At 44.3% G+C, this 23,834-nt stretch overlaps 1 protein-coding gene across 1 annotated transcript in view; it reads left to right on the top strand.

Moving 5' to 3' along the window:
* Nucleotides 1–3,760: 3,760 nt before the first annotated feature.
* LOC148454487 (complement C5-like) overlaps nucleotides 3,761–23,834 on the top strand; it is a gene marked incomplete at its 5' end in the record, with an annotated part of 46,585 nt that continues 26,511 nt past the window's right edge. Inside the window, 9 exons of the mRNA XM_088460912.1 lie at nucleotides 3,761–3,851; nucleotides 4,009–4,091; nucleotides 4,635–4,774; nucleotides 9,176–9,400; nucleotides 10,783–10,843; nucleotides 19,186–19,275; nucleotides 19,681–19,893; nucleotides 19,977–20,052; nucleotides 23,447–23,606. Coding sequence (XP_088317038.1) covers nucleotides 3,761–3,851; nucleotides 4,009–4,091; nucleotides 4,635–4,774; nucleotides 9,176–9,400; nucleotides 10,783–10,843; nucleotides 19,186–19,275; nucleotides 19,681–19,893; nucleotides 19,977–20,052; nucleotides 23,447–23,606 — 1,139 coding nt within the window. The remainder of the gene's footprint in view (nucleotides 3,852–4,008; nucleotides 4,092–4,634; nucleotides 4,775–9,175; nucleotides 9,401–10,782; nucleotides 10,844–19,185; nucleotides 19,276–19,680; nucleotides 19,894–19,976; nucleotides 20,053–23,446; nucleotides 23,607–23,834) is intronic.

Raw genomic sequence — 23,834 nt, forward strand, 5'->3', positions numbered from 1 at the left:
TTACTATATATGCTACATTGCTATATACTACATTGCTATATACTACATTACTATATATACTACATTGCTATATATGCTACATTGCTATATATGCTACATTGCTATATATGCTACATTGCTATATATACTACATTGCTATATATGCTACATTGCTATATATACTACATTGCTATATATGCTACATTGCTATATATGCTACATTGCTATATATGCTACATTGCTATATATACTACATTGCTATATGCTACATTGCTATATATGCTACATTGCTATATATACTACATTGCTATATGCTACATTGCTATATATACTACATTGCTATATGCTACATTGCTATATATGCTACATTGCTATATATACTACATTGCTATATGCTACATTGCTATATATGCTACATTGCTATATATACTACATTGCTATATATGCTACATTGCTATATATACTACATTGCTATATGCTACATTGCTATATATACTACATTGCTATATGCTACATTGCTATATATGCTACATTGCTATATATACTACATTGCTATATATGCTACATTGCTATATATGCTACATTGCTATATATGCTACATTGCTACATATGCTACATTGCTATATATGCTACATTGCTATATATACTACATTGCTATATATACTACATTGCTGTATATGCTACATTGCTGTATATGCTACATTGCTATATAAGCTACATTGCTATATATGCTACATTACTATATATGCTGCATTGCTATATATGCTACATTGCTATATATGCTACATTGCTATATATGCTACATTGCTATATACTACATTACTATATATGCTACATTGCTATATATACTACATTGCTATATATGCTACATTGCTATATATGCTACATTGCTATATAAGCTACATTGCTATATATGCTACATTACTATATATGCTACATTGCTCTATATACTACATTGCTCTATATACTACATTGCTATATATACTACATTGCTATATATGCTACATTGCTATATAAGCTACATTGCTATATACTACATTGCTATATGCTACATTGCTATATATGCTACATTGCTATATATGCTACATTGCTATATATGCTACATTACTATATATGCTACATTGTTATATATACTACATTGCTATATAAGCTACATTACTATATATGCTACATTGCTATATATGCTACATTACTATATATGCTACATTGCTATATATGCTACATTGCTATATATGCTACATTGCTATATATACTACATTGCTATATATGCTACATTGCTATATATACTACATTGCTATATATACTACATTGCTATATACTACATTGCTATATATACTACAATGCTATATACTACATTGCTATATGCTACATTACTATATATACTACATTGCTATATATGCTACATTGCTATATATACTACATTGCTATATAAGCTACATTGCTATATATGCTACATTGCTATATATACTACATTACTATATATGCTACATTACTATATAAGCTACATTGCTACATATGCTACATTGAAATATATTCTACATTGCTATATATACTACATTGCTATATGCTACATTGCTATATATACTACATTGCTATATATGCTACATTGCTATATATGCTACATTGCTATATATACTACATTGCTATATAAGCTACATTGCTATATATGCTACATTGCTATATATACTACATTACTATATATGCTACATTACTATATAAGCTACATTGCTATATATGCTACATTGCTATATATACTACATTGCTATATATGCTACATTGCTATATATACTACATTGCTATATATACTACATTGCTATATAAGCTACATTGCTATATATGCTACATTGCTATATATACTACATTACTATATATGCTACATTACTATATAAGCTACATTGCTATATATGCTACATTGCTATATATACTACATTGCTATATGCTATATTGCTATATATGCTACATTGCTATATATACTACATTGCTATATGCTATATTGCTATATATGCTACATTACTATATGCTACATTACTATATATACTACATTGCTATATATACTACATTGCTATATAAGCTACATTGCTATATACTACATTGCTATATATACTACATTACTATATATACTACATTGCTATATATACTACATTGCTATATGCTACATTGCTATATATACTACATTGCTATATGCTACATTGCTATATATGCTACATTGCTATATGCTACATTGCTATATACTACATTGCTATATATGCTACATTGCTATATATGCTACATTGCTATATATACTACATTGCTATATATACTACATTGCTATATAAGCTACATTGCTATATATACTACATTGCTATATAAGCTACATTGCTATATATGCTACATTGCTATATATACTACATTGCTATATAAGCTACATTGCTATATATGCTACATTGCTATATATACTACATTGCTATATAAGCTACATTGCTATATATGCTACATTGCTATATATACTACATTACTATATATGCTACATTACTATATAAGCTACATTGCTATATATGCTACATTGCTATATATACTACATTGCTATATATGCTACATTACTATATGCTACATTACTATATATACTACATTGCTATATATACTACATTGCTATATAAGCTACATTGCTATATACTACATTGCTATATATACTACATTACTATATATACTACATTGCTATATATACTACATTGCTATATGCTACATTGCTATATATACTACATTGCTATATGCTACATTGCTATATATGCTACATTGCTATATATGCTACATTGCTATATGCTACATTGCTATATATACTACATTGCTATATACTACATTGCTATATATACTACATTGCTATATATACTACATTGCTATATAAGCTACATTGCTATATAAGCTACATTGCTATATACTACATTGCTATATATGCTACATTGCTATATATACTACATTGCTATATATACTACATTGCTATATATGCTACATTGCTATATGCTACATTGCTATATGCTACATTGCTATATGCTACATTGCTATATATGCTACATTGCTATAAGCTACATTGCTATATATACTACATTGCTATATATGCTACATTGCTATATGCTACATTGCTATATGCTACATTGCTATATATGCTACATTGCTATATGCTACATTGCTATATATACTACATTGCTATATATGCTACATTGCTATATATGCTACATTGCTATATATACTACATTGCTATATGCTACATTGCTATATATGCTACATTACTATATATACTACATTGCTATATATACTACATTGCTATATATGCTACATTGCTATATATGCTACATTGCTATATACTACATTGCTATATATACTACATTGCTATATATACTACATTGCTATATGCTACATTGCTATATATACTACATTGCTATATGCTACATTGCTATATATACTACATTGCTATATGCTACATTGCTATATATGCTACATTGCTATATATACTACATTACTATATATGCTACATTGCTATATAAGCTACATTGCTATATGCTACATTGCTATATATACTACATTACTATATATGCTACATTGCTATATAAGCTACATTGCTATATGCTACATTGCTATATGGATTTTCCCTTCAATCAGAGCCACAATGTCACCTATAGTTTCCGTGCTGATGAACCTGGCACACACTATAAATATAACCCGTTCGTTTTGCTGTTAGATGATGTTACTGTAACGTATATATGTCTTTAGGCCTTTGTGTAGTTGTAGTTTTTGTCTTCTGTTTTAGATATCAGAACCATACTGGATATAGATGAGCCAGAAGTACGGAGCTACTTCCCGGAGAGCTGGCTATGGGAAGAGCATGTGATTAGAGACAGGTAATGATGATGTATATTTATCTGACACATCCCAGCGTATAAGGAGCTGGCCGCCACGGAGGTCTGCGAGCAGGAGCCGGGACGCAGGAGAAGCTAATCTAACTATACTTAATTATCACACAGACAATAGCGATATAATTATCTGCTTTCTCCGTAGGCAAGACTCTATGAGGCTCACCACCACTCTTCCAGATTCACTGACCACATGGGAGATCCAAGGGATAGGCATGTCTGATAGAGGTAAGCATCGGTAACGCAATGAGGCCGAGCGTGAGCGCGTGGCACATAAATAATTCAGGGATCTATTTACTAAGCTTTGGATGTAGATAAAGTACCAGCCAATCAGCTTCTTATTGCCATGTCAAAGGCCATGAGCTCATGCTCATCAACCAATCAGATTCTAGCTATTGTCTTCTAGAAGGCACCAGATAAATGATAAGCAGAATCTGATTGGCTTCTATTGACAACATCTTCACTTCTAAACCCTAACACAAACCCCTCCCCCCCCCCCCCAATTTTGCAAGTGTGCCCGTAAATTCACCACAGCTACAAACAACCGATCCTGGGGCCAGGACCAAACAGTCACATGGAAAAAATTGGGAACATTGATACGTCGTAATTGTTTTTTTTTGTACTTGTGTTGGGGGACACATGGGCACACGCCATTCTGTATACTGATGATGGTCTTCGTAAATGCCCTTATGGGGATTTCTGAGTCCTGCGGAACAGTGCGGATGAAATCAGACCGTGCGGCAACTAACTATTGTCTATGGGATTTTCTAGGTATCTGTGTGGCGGATCCAGTCCGGATAACGGTGTTTAAAGACTTATTTCTAGATGTTCAGCTACCGTATTCCGTTGTCCGAGGGGAACAACTGGAAGTTCAAGTCACCGCTTACAATTACCTAAACTACAAAGTTAAGGCAAGTTCACCCACGCCACTACTAAGCTTCCGCCGCGTTTAGGAGGAGATTTACCGAACCTTCAAAAGGGTGGAGAAGTTTCCAATAGTAACCAATCAGCTTGTACCTTCCATTTTATAGACTTGATAAATGCTACCTCAAAGCTGATTGGTTGCTCTGGGTTACTTATCACTTGTTATTTTCGTCAATCTTTGGAAGGTTTGACACATTTGCCCCTCAGTTTTAGAAATATTTATAGGGCAACAAGAGTCCGCAGCAGCTTACCGAGGAGATATTCAGATAGAATGCAACCATAACGGGATATAAATAACAAATAATTGCATATATATAGTCATCAATTAAGTCGCTGCTGGCTGAAACATGTTCCCTAAATTATGGGTGCAGCAGGCAGTTCAGGCCCATTGTTAGCACGGGGGGATAATACCAAAAGTGAGGCAAGGAAGAGTACATGAAGGAAGAGGGCCCTGCTCGTGTCAGCAAACTATTGAGGGTTTCAATATTTCAATTTCAATATTCATTAAGAAGATGAGTTTAGCTGCTAGTTTTTCATGCATGCACCAGGCCTAAGCATTTCTTTAATAAATAAACCCTCTAGAGGCTTTATTGTGAAAAAGACAGATTTTATATCTTTTCTATATAAAACATTTTTAGGGCTATTTACTAAACAAACAAAAAACGACACCCATCTCCCCAGCGATAATGTCCACCAGCATTGAGCAGTGACTCACCACATCGTCAGTCCCTTGGGGGTCACTGTTTCTCACATGTGACCTGGCATTGCTGGATCATCCAAGCGCATTGAACCAGGAAGCTCAGTCACGGGACTCCGGTGCAAATACATTTTAAAAAAAAAAAAAAATTACTAAAAAATTATTATTTTTTTTTTATATATTTTTTTTAAATTATATATTAAGAAATATTTTTAGATATTTTTGAGAAGAAAAAATGCTTTATTTTAATTTAAAAAAGTTTAAAAAAAAAATAAAAATTTCTTGTATATGCTGTCGCCATCCTGAGATGTCGATAACATAGGACAGGTATCGCCACTGTCCTTATTAATTGCGAGGTATGAAGGGAATCTATCTCAGGAGGGCCCAAGCGGTGGCCACCGTCAGCGAGACCCGATGCCAACCCGGTTATAATAAATTGGCAGAATCCCATACTGTAGGTTTTAGTCTGATTACAAACCTCTACTCTCCTTTGCAATTCCACCCTCCCTCCATCTTGTATTCCCCCTGCAGTTACCTTCGCTAGAGACACCGGCCAGTGCCAGCAGATGTTCTGTAAAGCAGCTTCACGGTATCATTATATCATGCAGCTCCAGCCGTGGTGACATACCGCAGCCGCCTCTTCCTCCCTGGTCCCTCCACTGTGTTGCAGGCGGTTACGGCTCCGTTGGAGTGTTTTAAATTTAAACAGGAAGTGCGCACCTACCAAGACACATTTGGTGCCAAATTCAAATCTCCTCTTTATAAAAGAGAGACTCAGGGCCTGATTCAGAGCCACTCGCTGCTGGCGGGCGCTCGCTCTGAATCTGGACATTTTTTTTTTTGTCTCCAGCCGCTCGCAAAGCTGTGGGTGCCCACCCACAGCTTGTGCGAGCAGACTGGAGACCGTCACGATTATCGTGACTATAGGGCTTGCGACGAGACCCTGGGGTAGGGTCTAGCTTCCGCAAACCCGAGTGGACTTCCTGCTCTAATAGAGCAGGAAGTCCACTACTGACTTCAGTTGTGATGTCAGTTACCCCACCTACAAACGCCAAGCGTTCCTAAGGGAACGCCTGTGTTTGTTCGGCCACCACCGCTACCTGCCCACAAAACGGGGCGAGCTGTCAATCAACATCGACAGTCACCCCGTCTTGTTGCGAGCCCCGTAGCGACTGAAGTTCAGTCGCTCAGCGGGGCTCGTGCATGCGCACGCCGGACGCAGTGCATGCACAGTGGGCAACAGTCGAGCAGCTTGCGAGCCCACAGCCTTACCACGCACAATAAGACTTTCCTCTAGACTTTAATCCTTCAAGCGTTCCCTGAAAACTCACCTCTTCAGGCAAGCTCATCAGATTCCGGAACCACCCACATACCCTCTATAGCGTCCATATCTAATTACATCCTCTTTCACAGTCCACACACAACCTCACACCAGGGGCGTAACTAGAATTTATTGGGCCCCATAGCAACATTTTTAAGGGGCCCCCCTAACTTAGGTCTTACACAATAACCACAGTAGTTCCCCTAAAACATTAAATGGCCACTGTAATGGTGCCCCTTATGCAATGCCCACTGAAATGGTACCAGTTACGCAGTGCCCCCAGTAGTGAGCCCCCTGTAGTTGCCCCCAGTTATGAGCCCCCTGTAGTGCTCCCAGTAGTGAACCACTTGTAATTGCCCCCAGTAGTGAACCCCTTGTAATTGCCCCCAGTAGTGAGCCCTTGTAGCTGCTCTCAGTAGTGAGCCCCCTGTAATGTCCCCAGTAGTGAGCCCCTTGTAATTGCCCCCAGTAGTAAGCCCCTTGTAGCTGCTCCCAGTAGTGAGCCCCCTGTAAAGCCCGCAGTAGTGAGCCCCCTGTAGCTGCCCCGTCATGAGCCCCCTGTAGCTGTCCCCAGTAGTGAGATCCCAGTAGCTGCCCCCAGTAGTGACCCCCTGTAGCTGCCCCCAGTAGTGAGCCCCCTGTAGCTGCCCCCAGTAGTGAGATCCCAGTAGCTGCCCCCAGTAGTGAGATCCCAATAGCTGCCCCCAGTAGTGACCCCCTGTAGCTGCCCCCAGTAGTGAGATCCCAGTAGCTGCCCCCAGTAGTGAGATCCCAGTAGCTGCCCCAGTAGTGAGATCCCAGTAGCTGCCCTCAGTAGTGACCCCCTGTAGCTGCCACCAGTAGTGAGCCCCCTGTAGCTGCCCCCAGTAGTGAGATCCCAGTAGCTGCCCCCAGTAGTGACCCCTTGTAGCTGCCCCCAGTAGTGAGATCCCAGTAGCTGCCCCCAGTAGTGAGATCCCAGTAGCTGCCCTCAGTAGTGACCCCCTGTAGCTGCCCCCAGTAGTGAGCCCCCTGTAGCTGCCCCCAGTAGTGAACCCCCTGTAGCTGCCCCCAGTAGTGAGCCCCCTGTAGCTGCCCCCAGTAGTGAGATCCCAGTAGCTGCCCTCAGTAGTGACCCCATGTAGCTGCCCCCAGTAGTGAGCCCCCTGTAGCTGCCCCCAGTAGTGAGATCCCAGTAGCTGCCCCCAGTAGTGAGATCCCAGTAGCTGCCCCCAGTAGTGATATCCCAGTAGCTGCCCCCAGTAGTGACCCCTTGTAGCTGCCCCCAGTAGTGAGCCCCTGTAGCTGCCCCCAGTAGTGAGATCCCAGTAGCTGCCCGCAGTAGCTGCCCTCAGTAGTGACCCCCTGTAGCTGCCCCCAGTAGTGAGCCCGCTGTAGCTGCCCCCAGTAGTGAGCCCCCTGTAGCTGCCCCCAGTAGTGAGCCCCCTGTAGCTGCCCCCAGTAGTGAGATCCCAGTAGCTGCCCCCAGTAGTGAGATCCCTGTAGCTGCCCCCAGTAGTGAGCCCCCTGTAGCTGCCCCCAGTAGTGAGATCCCAGTAGCTGCCCCCAGTAGTGAGATCCCAGTAGCTGCCCCCAGTAGTGACCCCCTGTAGCTGCCCCCAGTAGTGAGATCCCAGTAGCTGCCCCCAGTAGTGAGATCCCAGTAGCTGCCTCCCCTCCCCCCGCGCGCGCACACACACAAACAAAAAAAAACACTTACCTTTATCTCCGCTCCTGTGAAACCGCCGTCCGCCCGGCGCCCGCTCCTCAGCACTATGGGAGTGACGTCATGACGTCACTCCCATAGTGCACTGCGGGACCCGGAAGACGGAGTGAGCTCCGTCCTCCGGCTGCCGCCGGGGATTTGAGTAGGAGCCGGGCGTCCGCTGGTAACACAGTCTCAGCGGGTGCCTGGCATATGGAGGGTGCAGGGGGTGCGATCGCTGGGCCGCCGGGCCCCTTACGCCGCCGGGCCCCATAGCAACCGCACCCCCTGCACCCTCCATAGTTACGCCACTGCCTCACACATTGTCTTTCACATCCTCCTGACATTTGGCCGTCATTCCGGTGTGACTGGATCATGCAGCCCACCAAGCAACTGTGCATTCTGGCTCGACCAAAATGCAATATATAGCACCTATCCTTGTGTATCAACGCCTATTTCCCTATAGATTGTAAGCTTGCGAGCAGGGCCTTCCTACCTATATACCTATATATCTGTCTGTTATTACCCTGTTTTGTTAAAATTCATGTTTACAATTGTAAAGCGCAACGGAATATGCTGCGCTATATACGAAACTGTTAATAAATAAATAAAAACAAAAGAGCTCCGTATAATATAGTAACGAAGAGCCACAGTTTTGCTGTTGACAATGATCTGTTACATTTCAGGGCTGTGTTTCTGTGTCAGTGGGGAAAGAAATATGTCTGGTTACTAAAGATTCCGACACCAGATCATCTTCAAGAATCTCTAGTTGTTATGAAGATATTTTCCCATTGTTGCCAAAATCTTACACATACACCATCCTGCCTCTGGAACTGGGTATCCATAATATCAGCTTCACATTAAAAAGTCTGTCCGGGAGCGAGATAGTGGTGAAGCCGTTACGGGTTGTGGTAAGTACTCTCAGCTTGTCTAATAATCTGCAAATAAATCAGTATAACAAGTAGACAAGACGGATGCCCTACAAAGTTATAATAAACACGCACCTCCACTTCACAGATCTTATATAATCAGTGATCTACTCTCCGATTGTCTCGCACACCCAATTCCATGCTGACATTTATTTCTGCTTTTAAGGTCCCTCAATGTTTTTGTTAGTTTTTGGTCACCCTTTTCATTGGAGCGCCCAGATTTTCTTTTCAGGAGAAGGCAAAATTCCATGTTCTCTGTTTACAAATGCTCCCCAGAAATTCATACATGAGCTGGTTCTGAGTCGAGGACATCCCTACGGCCGCTGCAGGCTACACGCTCCCTTAGGCTAGTGCGAGAATCCGCTATCGTGTCAAAGATCCGTGTATCCACGCGTGTAAGTCTATGACATACTTGCCTACCCTCCCGATTTGGTCGGGAGCCTCACGAAAATCTGGTGCTGCTCCCAGCCTCCCGGGAAGGCAGGCAAGCCTCCCGGCAGCTACCGACCCCTCCTGCCACCCCCGCGATTACATGAGGACCTGTGACGCGATTCACGCTGTATCACATCATTTTGGCCCCGCTCCCTGCTTCACAATGACTGGATTTATCGGCACTGTGTAGCAGGGGAAGGGCAAAAATTACGCAACCGTGTGACCACGCTCCCCGCTCGCCCACAACCGTCGGTCACGCCCCCCCGATTTTGCCGATCTGACTGCCCCCTCCCGGAAGGGGCAGCCAGAGTGTCGGCATCTCTGGTCTATGCCACTAGAGCCGGAGCAGGGCTCACGGACACCGTGTGCTGGCCCTGCCCCTGAACCTGTGACATCATGTCAGGAGGCGGGGCCGATGGCAGGAGAAAGTGTATACCTGCCCGGACGCTCCGGCCGGCACTACACACTGTAGGCTGCGTGCCCATGGCCTCCTTTGGATGGATGCTCCGAGCAGGACTGCAGTAGCCACTGGCCGCAGGGCGCCATTCCAGGCATCCTGCTAGCCAGATGCAGGGGCCGTGGGGCTAACAACAGTGCCGGCCTCTGGTCCCTGCGGCGTGGGAGACAGCACCACACATTTCTTCACACGTCCCTGTATCCCTCCCACTGCTTTATGTCCACAGCCGTCATCATTAGTATTGCAGATGGACGGATCAATCCGTGCGCACTAGCGATCGCTGATCGTATGCATTTGCCTGATTAAGATAGATCATTTCTAACTTTGGCGCATGAGCAGTATGCTGAAATCCGGGCGCATTTCCGCTCGCTTCCGACAATCAGGTCACAAATGTATTCTGCTAATTGTATTCTGCTAATTGCTTTTTATTAAGGAGTGACGGTAACTGGACTTCTACCATTTTTTCCCAATGCAGCCGGAAGGCATTAAAGGCGAGGGCAGCGCTGGATTTACGCTGGATCCTCAAGGTCTTCGCGGTACGTATTGGCGTCCTGAGATTTTACAATGTCTACATTCTGTAGAGCTAATGTCCTCTTTCACATTATCTATCAGTGCTATAATTGCATTATTCAGGGGCCTAGCCCAGAACTTAGTTCACCCAATTAGTCGTGTATCAGGGTAACATAAGGAATACAGTAGGAAGTGTCATTTCTAAAGGTGCTGGCTCGGTACGTCTATTCCTATCCAGGATTCCCAAGAAGAATCCTGGCGCACTAGGGATGCTGCTGCTGAGGGTGAATCTTCATCACAGAAGGGGACCAAGAAGACTGGTAGTTTCAAACAATAACTGACTGTGAAACAAGCGTTTGCAAGAGGAACCAAGTATGACAGCCGCCATCCTGTTGCACAGCAGATCACAGAAGCCATGATGAATATGTTAGGATTAGATCTGCGTCCAATATCCGCCATCAATGCATCTGGTTTTAAACAGACATCTGAGGTCATGTGTCCTTGCTACCAAATTCCGGACCTCATTTAGAGGCGGTCACAAGAAGCGATCGCTCTCTCTGAATGAGGGTGGGCGCTTCTTTTTTTTTGTGTGGCCTCCTGGTCGCAAGCTAAACTGTGGGTTACCACTCACAGCTTAGCTAGCGAGCAGGGTGATGGTCACGATGGCCAAGGTTGGGTCTGGTCACTTGCGAGCCCCAGGGAGCTTCCTGCTCTAATCGAGCAGGAACCTCCCCACTGACATCACTGATGATGTCAGTGCGGCCGCCCACAAAGCGGTAGGCGTTCCTTAAGGAACGCCTCCATTTTGATAACCCCCCCGGCCCGCCTACAAAACGGGGCGAGCTGTCGATCAACATCGACAGCCGCCCCTTTTGTAGCGAGCTCCGGAGCGGTAGAGTTTCTCTCTCCCTCCAGGGCTTGCGCATGCGCAGTGCGGCCGCTGCGCTTGTGCAGGGCTACCCATCGACCTGGTTGCGAGCACATCGGTGCTTGTGATGGGTCTGAATGACCCCCACCATCTCAAAAGAAAAGCAATTCCTCACCTGTACCGGGACGTTTTAAAAAAAAAGTTATTCTTTGCCTAGAAAATACCGCTGTACACTCATCTACAGATATGTGGACAATCGGTACTGATCAAACAAAAGATTGCATGACTGTGACAGCCCACTGGGTTGGCGTATTGCCTTCAGGAGCAGCAGCATCTAACACACAACACCTGCTCATTCACAGGTAGGATACTCTCACCAGGACCAAAGGGTTTGCAACATCTTGCAATTGGATCAGTACATTTTGGCAACCAAGCTTGATTTTAAGTTTAAGTCCTAAGTAATGTCTTCCTTTCCAACTGACACAGATCTTAACAGATGCAAAAAGCACCTGACGAGCGAGTTGTCAGTTCAAGTATTACATTACATGACGTCTCCTGCTTCAGTTTCTCCTGCAAATGCTGCTTCCAGAAAAAAAGTGACCTTTTCCAAGAGATCCGCTGGTGCTGATGAGGAGGCAACTCATAGTGAAACATCATTATAACATCTGATTAGGCTTAAAAGAGTTGCTCATAATTCTTGACACCTCTGCCGTAACTTAGGGCCTGATTCAGCAAGGATCGCAACTGCGATTACGCTCGCTATCAGCCGATTGTTGCGATCTGCGCATGCGTATGCATTGCAGTTCGCGTGCGCGAATCGGCCACTGTGATCTACGCAGATCTCTCGCAGAGTGATTGACAGGAAGTGTCATTTGTGGGAGGTGAGGGAAGGATGATTGTCATAATGCAGGCATGCCAGGGCGTTTGAACGCCGTTGCAGGGGCGTGCCTAAATTAGCCACTGTAATGCCATACTCAGCTCGAGTACTCAGTGCGTGCGATGAGGTTAGCAATTCCTGAGTAAGGTCAGACCTTGTGCAAGTGTGCGTGAGCCTCCAATTGTACTCGATGTTACCAATGGTTTATTATTAATCATTACAGGATGTGGATAAGGTAAGGTGGGCGTCCCTGTGTAGTACTGCGACGGCATAGCGATCGCAATGGATTAGCATTTCATCGCAGTCAGACTGCGTGCGTAATCGCAGCCGTGATCGCAGTTGCGATCCATAGCGAATCATTCCCTTAATTTGATGCAGTAAGCATCAATAGAATGGTGGAGAATTATTTTAATTTTAATACTGGGAGGAAAGATAAGGCAATTTGAAGCCCCTTGTACAAACTAGCTTTGCTAAGCTGGCCGCCATCCAGTGTGGGCTCGGAAACAGTGTTTAGCACAGCCGGGAACCTTCTGGAAAAACTGATGTTCATAAAATTAACTACAAATCCTACGAGGAAGACATTTGCCGCCAATTACAACAAAGTACAGAGACTTCTGTAACTGTGGATTGCAGTGTGATGATATTAACACCATGATGAGGGTGAGGATGACAGCTTCCAACTGTGATGATGACTAACAACACTGCTAGCCACCTTAAACCAATTGGTAGCTTGATTTTGGTGGCCCAAACAAACCAAGCACTTCAGCCACAAAAGTGGCAGTCCCTATTCCTGAAGTGCTTGGTTTGTTAAACTGTGCATGTCCTTTTTAATATACAACATAAGGGTGGGTAGGAGACATCAAGGACAGTTCCATCATGCATCACTTTTCATTATGGGCTTTGCCCACTTTGCTGTATTGGTGTAAAGACTACTAGCCTGTTATTCCATCTCCATTTACCTGTACTGGCCTGAGGCCTGTGTTTTGCTGTTTGGAGAAATGTGTTGGTAATATATTATATTTTCTACTAGGCTTTTACTTTTAGACTATAGGTTCTGGAATCTGATTAAATAAAACATTCTATAGGGTCATACAGTTTATTGTACTGCCATCCTATTTGCCACTGCAGTGTCACTATGTTTCATAGATGTGCTATATTCTTTTTAACTGCCGTGTGTTTGTGCCGCTGCTCTGTCACTTAATATACTGTAGCCAGCCAGCTCGCTGCAGCCTTTGGCCAATATGGATGGCAACAATATTGTGAGCTGAGGTGGTCAAATTTGACTGGAATTTAATGTTATTGATGTTAATACTGTAGAAAGACAGGACCAAATTACATGATTTTAGCTGTTTTTATAAATTTTAAAGAAAACCAAAACATTTGACGATGGTTTTGCCAAAACACAACAAAGATATAGGGGTAAATTTACTAAGATGGGAGTTCTATTAAGAAGTGATGTTGCCCATAGCAACCAATCAGATTCTGCTTCTCATTTATCTAGCACCTTCTAGAAGATAATACCTGGAATCTGTTAGGTTGCTATGGGCAACATCACTTCTTAATAGAACTCCCATCTTAGTAAATTTACCCCTTAGAAACAAAACAAAAACACGGGGGTCTGCTCACATCTGTGAATGAAAGTGGTGGGGCCTGTTTATCAATACAGCCCTGATTAGTCGGCTGATTTGTTTTATTGGCAAAATTAATTCTATCTACAGTTTATTAAACAAATATCCCCAGGTCACCCGGAATAAAGTGCAGTCGCTGCTGCAAATGTCTCCATCTGTAAATCAGACCTTTTGGGATAAAGCAAAAAAGAGCCAGTAACTTTGCATCTGGTTAAAACAACATTGTGCTGCAGGCGGGGGCACATGTAATATGTACAGAGACATTAGATATCAAATCTAGGCTGCAGTGTAAAAATAAACCTGTCCAGGTGGGATACACAGGGCCAGTTCCTGGTCTGCTAGCATGCACCCCCTTTGTGAGAAATTGTGTGACCCCCACCCCAAACTGTAATTAACACCTTAATTATTATTATTATTATTATTATTATTAATAACAACAACACACATACCTTAAGCCTCCACAGGAAAAACAACACACATACTGTAGGCCTCCACAGGAAAAACAACACACATACTGTAGGCCTCCACAGGAAAAAAAACAAAAAACAAAACACACATACTGTAGGCCTCCACAGGAAAAAAAAACAACACACATACTGTAGGCCTCCACAGGAAAAACAAAACAAAACAAAACACACATACTGTAGGCCTCCACAGGAAAAACAACAACAACACACATACTGTAGGCCTCCACAGGAAAAAAAACCCAACACACATACTGTAGGCCTCCACAGGGGAAAAAAAAAACACACATACTGTAGGCCTCCACAGGACAAACAACAACAACACACCTACTGTAGGCCTCCACAGGAAAAACAACAACACACATACTGTAGGCCTCCACAGGAAAAACAACAACACACATACTGTAGGCCTCCACAGGAAAAAAAACCAACACACATACTGTAGGCCTCCACAGGAAAAAAAACCAACACACATACTGTAGGCCTCCACAGGGGAAAAAACCAACACACATACTGTAGGCCTCCACAGGAAAAAAAACCAACACACATACTGTAGGCCTCCACAGGGGAAAAAACCAACACACATACTGTAGGCCTCCACAGGAAAAAAAAATCACAACACACATACTGTAGGCCTCCACAGGAAAAAAAAATCACAACACACATACTGTAGGCCTCCACAGGAAAAACAACAACAACACACATACTGTAGGCCTCCACAGGAAAAACAACAACAACACACATACTGTAGGCCTCCACAGGAAAAAAAAACAACACACATACTGTAGGCCTCCACAGGAAAAAAAACAACACACATACTGTAGGCCTCCACAGGGGAAAAAACCAATACACATACTGTAGGCCTCCACAGGGGAAAAAACCAACACACATACTGTAGGCCTCCACAGGAAAAAAAAAATCACAACACACATACTGTAGGCCTCCACAGGGAAAACAACAACACACATACTGTAGGCCTCCACAGGAAAAACAACAACACACATACTGTAGGCCTCCACAGGTAAAAAAAAAAACAACACACATTCTGTAGGCCTCCACAGGGGAAAAAACCAACACACATACTGTAGGCCTCCACAGGAAAAACAACAACAACACACATACTGTAGGCCTCCACAGGAAAAACAACAACAACACACATACTGTAGGCCTCCACAGGAAAAACAACAACACACATACTGTAGGCCTCCACAGGAAAAAAAAACAACACACATACTGTAGGCCTCCACAGGAAAAAAAACAACACACATACTGTAGGCCTCCACAGGGGAAAAAACCAATACACATACTGTAGGCCTCCACAGGGGAAAAAAACAATACACATACTGTAGGCCTCCACAGGGGAAAAAAACCAACACACATACTGTAGGCCTCCACAGGAAAAAAAAAATCACAACACACATACTGTAGGCCTCCACAGGGAAAACAACAACACACATACTGTAGGCCTCCACAGGAAAAACAACAACACACATACTGTAGGCCTCCACAGGTAAAAAAAAAACCAACACACATTCTGTAGGCCTCCACAGGGGAAAAAACCAACACACATACTGTAGGCCTCCACAGGAAAAACAACAACAACACACATACTGTAGGCCTCCACAGGAAAAAAAACCAACACACATACTGTATGCCTCCACAGGGGAAAAAAACAACACACATACTGTAGGCCTCCACAGGGGAAAAAACCAACACACATACTGTAGGCCTCCACAGGAAAAAAAAATCATAACACACATACTGTAGGCCTCCACAGGAAAAAAAAAAAACACACATACTGTAGGCCTCCACAGGACAAACAACAACAGCACACCTACTGTAGGCCTCCACAGGAAAAACAACAACACACATACTGTAGGCCTCCACAGGAAAAACAACAACACACATACTGTAGGCCTCCACAGGAAAAAAAAACAAAACACACATACTGTAGGCCTCCACAGGAAAAACAACAACAACACACATACTGTAGGCCTCCACAGGAAAAACAACAACACACATACTGTAGGCCTCCACAGGAAAAAAAAACAACACACATACTGTAGGCCTCCACAGGAAAAAAAACAACACACATACTGTAGGCCTCCACAGGGGAAAAAACCAATACACATACTGTAGGCCTCCACAGGGGAAAAAAACAATACACATACTGTAGGCCTCCACAGGGGAAAAAAACCAACACACATACTGTAGGCCTCCACAGGAAAAAAAAAATCACAACACACATACTGTAGGCCTCCACAGGAAAAACAACAACACACATACTGTAGGCCTCCACAGGTAAAAAAAAAACCAACACACATTCTGTAGGCCTCCACAGGGGAAAAAACCAACACACATACTGTAGGCCTCCACAGGAAAAACAACAACAATACACATACTGTAGGCCTCCACAGGAAAAAAACCCAACACACATACTGTATGCCTCCACAGGGGAAAAAAACAACACACATACTGTAGGCCTCCACAGGGGAAAAAACCAACACACATACTGTAGGCCTCCACAGGAAAAAAAAATCATAACACACATACTGTAGGCCTCCACAGGAAAAAAAAAAAAAAAACACACATACTGTAGGCCTCCACAGGACAAACAACAACAACACACCTACTGTAGGCCTCCACAGGAAAAACAACAACACACATACTGTAGGCCTCCACAGGAAAAACAACAACACACATACTGTAGGCCTCCACAGGAAAAAAAAACAAAACACACATACTGTAGGCCTCCACAGGAAAAACAACAACAACAACACACATACTGTAGGCCTCCACAGGAAAAACAACAACACACATACTGTAGGCCTCCACAGGAAAAAAAAACAACACACATACTGTAGGCCTCCACAGGAAAAAAAACAACACACATACTGTAGGCCTCCACAGGGGAAAAAACCAATACACATACTGTAGGCCTCCACAGGGGAAAAAAACAATACACATACTGTAGGCCTCCACAGGGGAAAAAACCAACACACATACTGTAGGCCTCCACAGGAAAAAAAAAATCACAACACACATACTGTAGGCCTCCACAGGGAAAACAACAACACACATACTGTAGGCCTCCACAGGAAAAACAACAACACACATACTGTAGGCCTCCACAGGTAAAAAAAAAACCAACACACATTCTGTAGGCCTCCACAGGGGAAAAAACCAACACACATACTGTAGGCCTCCACAGGAAAAACAACAACAACACACATACTGTAGGCCTCCACAGGAAAAAAAACCAACACACATACTGTATGCCTCCACAGGGGAAAAAAACAACACACATACTGTAGGCCTCCACAGGGGAAAAAACCAACACACATACTGTAGGCCTCCACAGGAAAAAAAAATCACAACACACATACTGTAGGCCTCCACAGGAAAAAAAAAAAAAACACACATACTGTAGGCCTCCACAGGACAAACAACAACAACACACCTACTGTAGGCCTCCACAGGAAAGACAACAACACACATACTGTAGGCCTCCACAGGAAAAACAACAACACACATACTGTAGGCCTCCACAGGAAAAAAACCAACACACATACTGTAGGTCTCTACAGGGGAAAAAACCAACACACATACTGTAGGCCTCCACAGGGGAAAAAACCAACACACATACTGTAGGCCTCCACAGGAAAAAAAACCAACACACATACTGTAGGCCTCCACAGGAAAAAAAAAATCACAACACACATACTGTAGGCCTCCACAGGACAAACAACAACAACACACATACTGTAGGCCTCCACAGGAAAAACAACAACACACATACTGTAGGCCTCCACAGGAAAAAAAAAACACATACTGTAGGCCTCCACAGGAAAAAAACCCAACACACATACTGTAGGCCTCCACAGGAAAAAAAGAACAACACACATTAATTGCCCCAGCCTCCCCCCCACCAAGAGCTGCGCAAGGCCCGGTTGAAGGGGGTGTGACCTAATTGTGGGAGGTGTGGCCACGTCCCCTTAATTTAGAAAGAAAACCATTGTTGCAGGGCCACAAAGCATCGCTTTGCGCTTGGGAGGGGGGCACTGTGAGCCCCTCAGCCCAGCGCATATCAAGGGGAGGCGTGATCAGGATGATCGCTCCACCCCACAGGCAGAGGAGACTGCTGCTGCTGCTACTGATATGCAGCAGCAAGCAGTCTCCCTTTGCAGCCCAGCACAGATCAACGTGTGCTGGGCTGCTCAGCTGACAGAGAGGAGGGGGGCAGCGTCAGACCCGGGCCCCTCCAGCAAGCCTGGACCCGGGTAATTAGTACCCGCTCCCCCCCCCCTCTCGGCGCCTCTGCCCCTCACAGAACACTGACCTGACCTGTTGGTTCGCTGAAGAAGATGAGAGTGGAGTTCCCAGTCCCTCCCTGCCCGTGGGTGGACACCCAGCAGTGGCAGTAGCCTGCCTTGCTGGCTCAGTGACTGGGTGAAGAGCCGAGAGCAGTAAGTAATGAGTGAAATAAAAAAAAAATATCTTTAATGGTTACTTTTTACTTTCTGTATTTTAGGTTCAACAAAGAGACAATTTGAACTGAGCTACAGAGTACCGGGCAATATTGTGCCGAAATCCAAGATCAGCCGCACGCTCTTTATAAAAGGTAATGCTTGTTTTCTGCTGTGTGGTCCAGCAGCTCTGCCAGGTATAAAGCCTTCTTCTTGCTGACAGCCGTCTAGGCAATAGAAGGGCAGCATTACAATGGGTGTTTAATAACACTTGACACTTTATTTGCCGCTACTGGACAACTGGCAGCAGAGGAACCCAGACCATCCACTAAGCAACCCAGGCTCTAGTACTCACCATACAGTATTACAGTATTCCAAACATGGCCCAAGGCCTGTACTATAGGAAAAAAGCAAGAATGGATCTAAAAGTATCCTGTAACATTATGACAGCTTGCTCCATCTTTACACTGTACCAAGCATCCCAGCGTTTTTCTAACACGTGTGCATTGTGAGTTGCCAATCTTGCGTCACCTGTACCTTTGTCTGCACGATAAACACAGGGAACGTCCTGGGCGATCTGATTGCCATAGTCCTTAGCAAAGAAGGCGTGGACAAGCTGGTTAACCGCGTTCCGGGCAACTCGGAGACGGAGCTCATGCGAGTTGCGCCAATAGTCTACCTTTACCACTACCTGGAAACCAAGAAGGAATGGCATCTGCTGGGCCCCAACACCTTATCGTCACAGGTTACCATGAAGAGGAAGCTGAGAGAGGGTAAGTGCACACCGGGGGCAAGTATATCTCCCATCTCTTGTGTAATAATCAGCAGCTCTGTAATAATCTCTGATTATTTCTAGGTGTTTCTAGTATCCTGTCCTTTAGAAAAATAGACTTTTCATATAGTGTGTGGAGGAACGGCGATTCCAGCACCTGGTACGTACGCACTACATACACTCTACCAGATAAGAGGTGCCTGTATACTGTATGTATATGTGCCAGGGTTACACCAGGAGAGAACAGTAGTGTATGTGCCTGGGTTACACCAGGAGAGAACAGTAGTGTATGTGCCTGGGTTACACCAGGAGAGAACAGTAGTATATGTGCCTGGGTTACACCAGGAGAGAACAGTAGTGTATGTGCCTGGGTTACACCAGGAGAGAACAGTAGTATATGCGCCTGGGTTACACCAGGAGAGAACAGTAGTGTATGTGCCTGGGTTACACCAGGAGAGAACAGTAGTATATGTGCCTGGGTTACACCAGGAGAGAACAGTAGTATATGCGCCTGGGTTACACCAGGAGAGAGCAGTAGTATATGTGCCTGGGTTACACCAGGAGAGAGCAGTAGTATATGTGCCTGGGTTACACCAGGAGAGAACAGTAGTATATGTGCCTGGGTTACTCCAGGAGAGAACAGTAGTATATGTGCCTGGGTTACACCAGGAGAGAGCAGTAGTATATGTGCCTGGGTTACACCAGGAGAGAACAGTAGTGTATGTGCCTGGGTTACACCAGGAGAGAACAGTAGTGTATGTGCCTGGGTTACACCAGGAGAGAACAGTAGTATATGTGCCTGGGTTACACCAGGAGAGAACAGTAGTGTATGTGCCTGGGTTACACCAGGAGAGAACAGTAGTGTATGCGCCTGGGTTACACCAGGAGAGAACAGTAGTATTTGCGCCTGGGTTACACCAGGAGAGAACAGTAGTATATGCGCCTGGGTTACACCAGGAGAGAATAGTAGTATATGCGCCTGGGTTACACCAGGAGAGAGCAGTAGTATATGTGCCTGGGTTACACCAGGAGAGAACAGTAGTATATGTGCCTGGGTTACACCAGGAGAGAACAGTAGTGTATGTGCCTGGGTTACACCAGGAGAGAACAGTAGTGTATGTGCCTGGGTTACACCAGGAGAGAACAGTAGTGTATGTGCCTGGGTTACGCCAGGAGAGAACAGTAGTGTATGCGCCTGGGTTACACCAGGAGAGAACAGTAGTATATGTGCCTGGGTTACACCAGGAGAGAACAGTAGTATATGTGCCTGGGTTACACCAGGAGAGAGCAGTAGTATATGTGCCTTGGTTACACCAGGAGAGAGCAGTAGTATATGTGCCTGGGTTACACCAGGAGAGAACAGTAGTATATGCGCCTGGGTTACACCAGGAGAGAACAGTAGTATATGTGCCTGGGAGAGAACAGTAGTATATGTGCCTGGGTTACACCAGGAGAGAACAGTAGTATATGTGCCTGGGTTACACCAGGAGAGAACAGTAGTATATGTGCCTGGGTTACACCAGGAGAGAACAGTAGTGTATGTGCCTGGGTTACACCAGGAGAGTACAGTAGTATATGTGCCTGGGTTACACTAGGAGAGAACAGTAGTGTATGTGCCTGGGTTACACCAGGAGAGAACAGTAGTGTATGTGCCTGGGTTACACCAGGAGAGAACAGTAGTATATGTGCCTGGGTTACACCAGGAGAGAACAGTAGTATATGTGCCTGGGTTACACCAGGAGAGAGCAGTAGTATATGTGCCTTGGTTACACCAGGAGAGAGCAGTAGTATATGTGCCTGGGTTACACCAGGAGAGAACAGTAGTATATGCGCCTGGGTTACACCAGGAGAGAACAGTAGTATATGTGCCTGGGAGAGAACAGTAGTATATGTGCCTGGGTTACACCAGGAGAGAACAGTAGTATATGTGCCTGGGTTACACCAGGAGAGAACAGTAGTATATGTGCCTGGGTTACACCAGGAGAGAACAGTAGTGTATGTGCCTGGGTTACACCAGGAGAGTACAGTAGTATATGTGCCTGGGTTACACTAGGAGAGAACAGTAGTGTATGTGCCTGGGTTACACCAGGAGAGAACAGTAGTGTATGTGCCTGGGTTACACCAGGAGTGAACAGTAGTATATGCGCCTGGGTTACACCAGGAGAGAACAGTAGTATATGTGCCTGGGTTACACCAGGAGGGAACAGTAGTATATGTGCCTGGGTTACACCAGGAGGGAACAGTAGTATATGTGCCTGGGTTACACCAGGAGGGAACAGTAGTATATGTGCCTGGGTTACACCAGGAGAGAACAGTAGTATATGTGCCTGGGTTACACCAGGAGAGAACAGTAGTATATGTGCCTGGGTTACACCAGGAGAGAACAGTAGTATATGTGCCTGGGAGAGAACAGTAGTATATGTGCCTGGGTTACACCAGGAGAAAACAGTAGTATATGTGCCTGGGTTACACCAGGAGAGAACAGTAGTATATGTGCCTGGGTTACACCAGGAGAGAACAGTAGTATATGTGCCTGGGTTACACCAGGAGAGAACAGTAGTATATGTGCCTGGGAGAGAACAGTAGTATATGTGCCTGGGTTACACCAGGAGAGAACAGTAGTATATGTGCCTGGGTTACACCAGGAGAGAACAGTAGTATATGTGCCTGGGTTACACCAGGAGAGAACAGTAATATTTTTACACACTACATACACTATTAACCTGCCACCCACCTCCCTAGGGTGGCGGGGATAGCCCCGGGCCATGGGTGCCCTGGAGAGGGGGACCCCTTTATTGGGGGGGTCCCCAACTCCCCGGGGATTCCTGGCCTGAGCTGACTAGCGGTCAGGTCTGATGCTGCGGCTGGGGGGCCCGGTGAAAGGGCTCCCCTGGCTGTGGCATCAGCTCCTCGCTAGAAAGGGTCCAGTGCTGGTTTTAATTATAGAGGGACCCCTACGCAATTTTTTTCCCCCTATAATTAAAACCAGGACTGGCCATGCAGCCTGGTGCTGGTACTTAATTTACGGTGGAACCCTACACGTTTTGTTCCCCGTAATTTTAGGTACCAGGACTGGCTGGCAAGTCCGGGGCTGGTTAGCCTTTTGGGAGGGGACCACAAGACATTTTTTTTTAATTAACCCTTACAACACACTTGCCATTCAGAAACATACACAAATCATACTGATTTGTATATGTTCGATGGCAGCTCGCAGCTCAGGAGGTGGTGCATTTAAAACTTCTATTGAGTCCCCGATTTGAGTGTAAAACGGCCAACTTTAGCAAAATGAATAATGGTAAATTCACGATTTATATTAAAAAAGTGAAAAGTACATCGATTTGAGCTGATGGTGATATAATTTCTATTGTTCAAAACAGCCGAATTTGCGGCATTAAACCACCCGATTTCAACCTGAAAAAAATGAAAGTAATCACCCGACTTCAATGATAGTAAATTCCCGATTTGCAAAAAAGTGATATTATCACCCGAAAATGCAAATCGGGACCAACACGAATGTTAATAAATTTACCCCTAAGTGTTCCGTTGTTTAACAGGTTAACGGCTTTTGCACTTCGAATCTTTGGTGCCGTTCAGAACTATGTGGAGATCGATCATATGTCCGTGTGTAACAGTCTGCTCTGGCTGATAAAGGAGTGCCAAACCCCTGCGGGAAGCTTTGTAGAAAAGTCAGCTCCTCTACCAGTCAAACTACAGGTGCCAGTCGTATTGTTTCTTACTGTGTTTCCTTAATTGTTCTAATCAGAAAAAAAAAGCTGTGGTTTGGTCTCTTTTGGTCTCCATACCGCTGGCTGAACCAACGTTTTGACCATGCAGCCTATCCATTCCCTAGGAACCAGTGACATCACTGAGAGTACAGCCTATCCCTTCACAAGGAACCAGTGACATCACTGAGAGTGCAGCCTATCCTTTTTTTTTTTTTTT

The sequence above is a fragment of the Taudactylus pleione genome, unplaced genomic scaffold (assembly GCF_031769625.1).
Source record: "Taudactylus pleione unplaced genomic scaffold, aTauple2 ptg000988l, whole genome shotgun sequence".
Classification (NCBI taxonomy): Eukaryota; Metazoa; Chordata; class Amphibia; order Anura; family Myobatrachidae; genus Taudactylus; species Taudactylus pleione.